This window comes from Dipodomys ordii, unplaced genomic scaffold, assembly GCF_000151885.1.
Source record: "Dipodomys ordii isolate 6190 unplaced genomic scaffold, Dord_2.0 Scaffold174, whole genome shotgun sequence".
Classification (NCBI taxonomy): domain Eukaryota; kingdom Metazoa; phylum Chordata; class Mammalia; order Rodentia; family Heteromyidae; genus Dipodomys; species Dipodomys ordii.
The window spans coordinates 789426-793338 of record NW_012267390.1 but is presented as its reverse complement, the minus strand read 5'-3'; the positions used below and the strand labels follow the sequence as shown (position 1 = coordinate 793338).

The window sequence follows — 3913 nt, the reverse complement described above, 5'->3', positions numbered from 1 at the left end:
GGGAAGAGGGAGAGTCGGGCACGCGTGTGCACCGTGGGGAAGAGGGAGAGTTGGGCACGCGTGTGCACCGTGGGGAAGAGGGAGAGTCGGGCATGCGTGTGCACTGTGGGGAAGAAGGAGAGTCTGGCGCGTGCACACACAGGCAGTGGTGGGGAGCCCACCCTGGGTGGGAAGGGAGGAGAGGAAGAGCCAAAGCTCCCAGGCGGGGAGGGAGCAAGGAGGAAGCAAGGAGCGGAGCGTTTCGGACCAAGCCCAGCGGGTGGCTAGGAGAGGAGCCTGGAGAGGGGCCTCTTTCCAGGACAGCTGGGCACACTTCCGGCAACCCATTGGCCAGGGAGTAGAAAGCCGGAGGCACCCCAGGGACCTGGGCTTGCGTGGTTGAGGGTCAGGATGCCGCTGGCCAGCCAGGCATCGCTTTGGGCGGGGTGCCAGGAGCCTGGGTTGAGAAGCGAGGTGCGGGTGTGGCCAGGCCAGGTTCCAGGCAGAGCCACATGCTGTGAGCCAGCAAGTTAAACCCGAGAAGAGCGCCCAGCTAGTCCTTGGGCCTATCCCCGTGCAGAGGGCTTCTTCCCAGAGCCCCAGGCAATACCAGAAGAGGGATTGAGACCGCAGGGAGCAGCCACAACCAGGCGAGGGCCGGCCTCACAGACAGCCTGCCAGATGGACTCCCGTTCCAGGGTGATCTGAGCAGCTCCCTGGGAAGGAGGCGGGGCCCGGCAGGCAGTGCTGTGTCCCAGGCAGCAGCCACACCCATTATGCCAGGCTCCCTCACAGAACCCGGAAGGAAGCCCTGGGGCGCGGGTGGCCCACAGCATGGTCCCTGGGCGGACCCTGTGGTCAGGGGGAGGGAAGGAGGCTGGAGCTCCTGCCGGTGCCCTGGGGAACGTGGCCCAAGGCTCCGCTCCCCCTGTGCCCGCAGCCTCCGTGTGCCTCACCCTGCACCCGTGCCTGAACGGTGGCCAGTGCATCGATGACTGCGTCACCGGCAGCCCCTCCTACACCTGCTCCTGCCGTGCTGGCTTCACGGGCCGGAGGTGCCAGCTGGGTGAGTCGCTGGCCGCGCGGGGGCTGGGGAAGGCCGGGGACCCCGCCGTGGGTCCAGGCTGCGGACTCTGCCACCACCGCTGCGGCCTCTAGCTCAGCGTTCTCTTATCTGTCCTCGCCTCTGCCGGAGGCCCCGGCAGGCCCCAACCCAGCCTCCCGCCCGTGTTTCAGACGTGAACGAGTGTACCTCCCACCCGTGTCAGAACGGCGGGATCTGCACCCACGGCGTCAACAGCTTCACCTGCCAGTGTCCAGCGGGCTTCAGGGGGTCCACCTGTGAGTCAGGTGAGCACCAGCCTGGCCAATGCCCGCCGCAGGGCAGCACCACACCGATGGGTGAGGCCGAGGTTGGGCAGAGGCCGGAGAGGCCAGCAGGGGGAGGCAGTGGAGTGGACTCTGGAGGAGAGACCGGGGTGGGGTGTGGGGGGCAGACACGAGGGACGGCCCATCTCGTGGCTGTGAGCAGTGCTCAAGGGCTGCCCTGGGACCTGGTCCGGGCCAGGTCCAAGCCAGCCGGCTGCCGGGCCTGAACAAGAGCCCACATGCCGGTGGCTGGGGTGAGGAGAGGCACAGTGTGTATGGAGGAGATTCTCTGCCACCCCCCTGTACCTGGCTGCTGCCCTGGAGCCAGCTGCTCCTCCACACAGCTGCGTCCACAGCCCCTCCCCTGCCTGGGGCGCCCGCCCATCGCTGTCCACAGCCCCTCCCCTGCCTGGGGCGCCCACAGGAGTCCACAGCCCCTCCCCTGCCTGGGGCGCCCACCCACCGCTGTCCACAGCCCCTCCCCTGCCTGGGGCGCCCACAGGAGTCCACAGCCCCTCCCCTGCCTGGGGCGCCCGCTGGCTGCCTTCATCACAGAGGCTTCCAGGCCTCTGCCAGAGCCCTCAGAGCCCCGCTCTTCTGCTTCGGCAGCGGTCAGATGCATTCAGCCCCCACACTCCTGCCCTGTGGCCAGCACCCACAGACCCCTCACATTCACCCCTCCAGTGCCCAGCCTCAACATGGGGCGCTAATGGGAGCCCTTCATGTCAGAGTCGCTCAGCCAGACGCCCCCCAACACAGACATTTACAGAACGCGTGACCGATCGCTGTAACTCACACGGCAGCAATGCTGACATCTCCGTGTGGAGACACATTTCCTGTCCGAGGCTCATGGCCATAGAAAGCTACATATTTAAGTACACACACATTTTGCTAGGGAGAACTATAGTTGAATGACAGCAAAAGGCTTACATAAAAATGCATTAGCTGGGCACCCGTGGCCCACGCCTGTCATCCTAGCTACTCAGGAAGCTGAGATCTGAGGATCACAGTTAAAGCCAGCCTGGGCAGGAAAGTCCGAGAGACTCTAATCTCCAATAAACCATTTGAAAACCTGAAGTGGCGCTGTGGCTCAAGTGGTAGAGCGCTCGCCTTGAGCTGAAGAGTGCAGGGACAGCGCCCATGCCCAGAATTCAAGCCCCACGACTGACCAAAGAAAAATGCATTAAAAAGCTGGGGGCTAATGGCTTATGTCTGTACTCCTTGCTCCTCAGGAGGCTGAAAGTTAAGGATTGTGGTTTGAAGCCAGCCCAGATAGGAAAATCTGTGAGACTTACATCCAATTAGGCACCAAATAAGCTGAAAGTGGGTCTGCGACTCAAGTGGTAGAGCTTTGAACAAAAGAAAGCTCAAGGACAGCAACCAGGCCCTGAGTTCAAGCACCAGGAACGGCACACACAACAACAATCAGCACAAAAACCTAGATAAAATTCTACAGGAGAAATGGGAAGGCCACATGATTTCAAAAGGGGAAAGCAGAATTTCCAGCTGCCCCTTCCTCTCAGCTTGCTTGTGGGTCTTGACGCTGACACTGGCAGTGACCCCTTGTTGTCCAGTGTGACGGGGACACTGCTTTAGTCCCAGCCCGTCCCCCATCCCCCAGGCCTGGAGGACGTTCTGTACAGAGGAGCTTTTCCTCTGGCAGAGGTGGGGGCCTCCTCACCCACGGGTCCCTAGCTCAAGCCAGCGGTGCTGGGCTTCGTGGTGTGTGGGAGCTGCTTCAGGGTCCGCCTGCGGCTGCCTACCTGCGAAGCCTGCAGGGGCCCTGGGGCCTTCCTCAGCCTGGCCACCTGCGAGGCGCTGGCCAGGCAGGACACGGGGCCTGTGGAGAGAGGCTCCAGGGTGGGCGCTGCACTCTGGCTGGACCCGGTTCCAGAAGCCACCACCCAGGTGCACTGGGCTAGGTCCAGTTCCGATGGCTCTGTGGACAGCCAGCTGCCCAGGCTGGGCCTCCTCCCCACTGTCCTCCTCCGGAGACAGCCCGGAGTCCCCACTCCTGAGCAGCAGCTCCAGATGCCTCGGGACTCGGGTGGGACTCGGTGGGGATCGTCGGGCACCACTGCCCCGCAGCAGCTGCAGCCTGGAGGCCACTGTCCTGTCCACTTGTTGCCTGTAGCCCAGTCCCCATGTGACCACAAGGTATGTTGGAATGGCGGCCAGTGCCAGGCAGAGGGCGGCTCCGCGGCGTGTGTGTGCCAGGCTGGGTTCACAGGAGCGGCCTGTGAGACCGGTGAGTGGGCTGCAGGGGGCGGGGTGGGGAGGGCCGAGGGCGGGGAGGCGGGCTGGGGAGGGCCCCCGGCCAGCTGGGCTGCAGGGGGTGGGGTGGGGAGGGCCCAGGCCAGCTGGGCTGCAGGGTGTGTGCCCTGCTGGAAACCCGCGTCTGCCGCCTCAGACCTGGATGAGTGCAGCTCGGATCCCTGCCTGAACGGAGGCTCCTGTGTGGACCTGGTGGGGAACTACACCTGCGTGTGCGCAGAGCTCTTCGAGGGCCCGCGCTGCGAGACAGGTAGCCGCTGTGGGCCGGTCTCCACCTGGGCAGGGGGGGAGC

At 64.4% G+C, this 3913-nt stretch overlaps 1 protein-coding gene across 1 annotated transcript in view; it reads left to right on the top strand.

Annotated features, from left to right (window-relative positions):
- Positions 1 to 813: 813 nt before the first annotated feature.
- The window catches only part of Sned1 (sushi, nidogen and EGF-like domains 1), a 50234-nt gene continuing 47134 nt past the window's right edge, over positions 814 to 3913 (top strand). Inside the window, exons 1-4 of the mRNA XM_013033649.1 lie at positions 814 to 1045; positions 1216 to 1329; positions 3482 to 3595; positions 3758 to 3871. Of these exons, the coding sequence (XP_012889103.1) occupies positions 814 to 1045; positions 1216 to 1329; positions 3482 to 3595; positions 3758 to 3871 (574 nt within the window). The remainder of the gene's footprint in view (positions 1046 to 1215; positions 1330 to 3481; positions 3596 to 3757; positions 3872 to 3913) is intronic.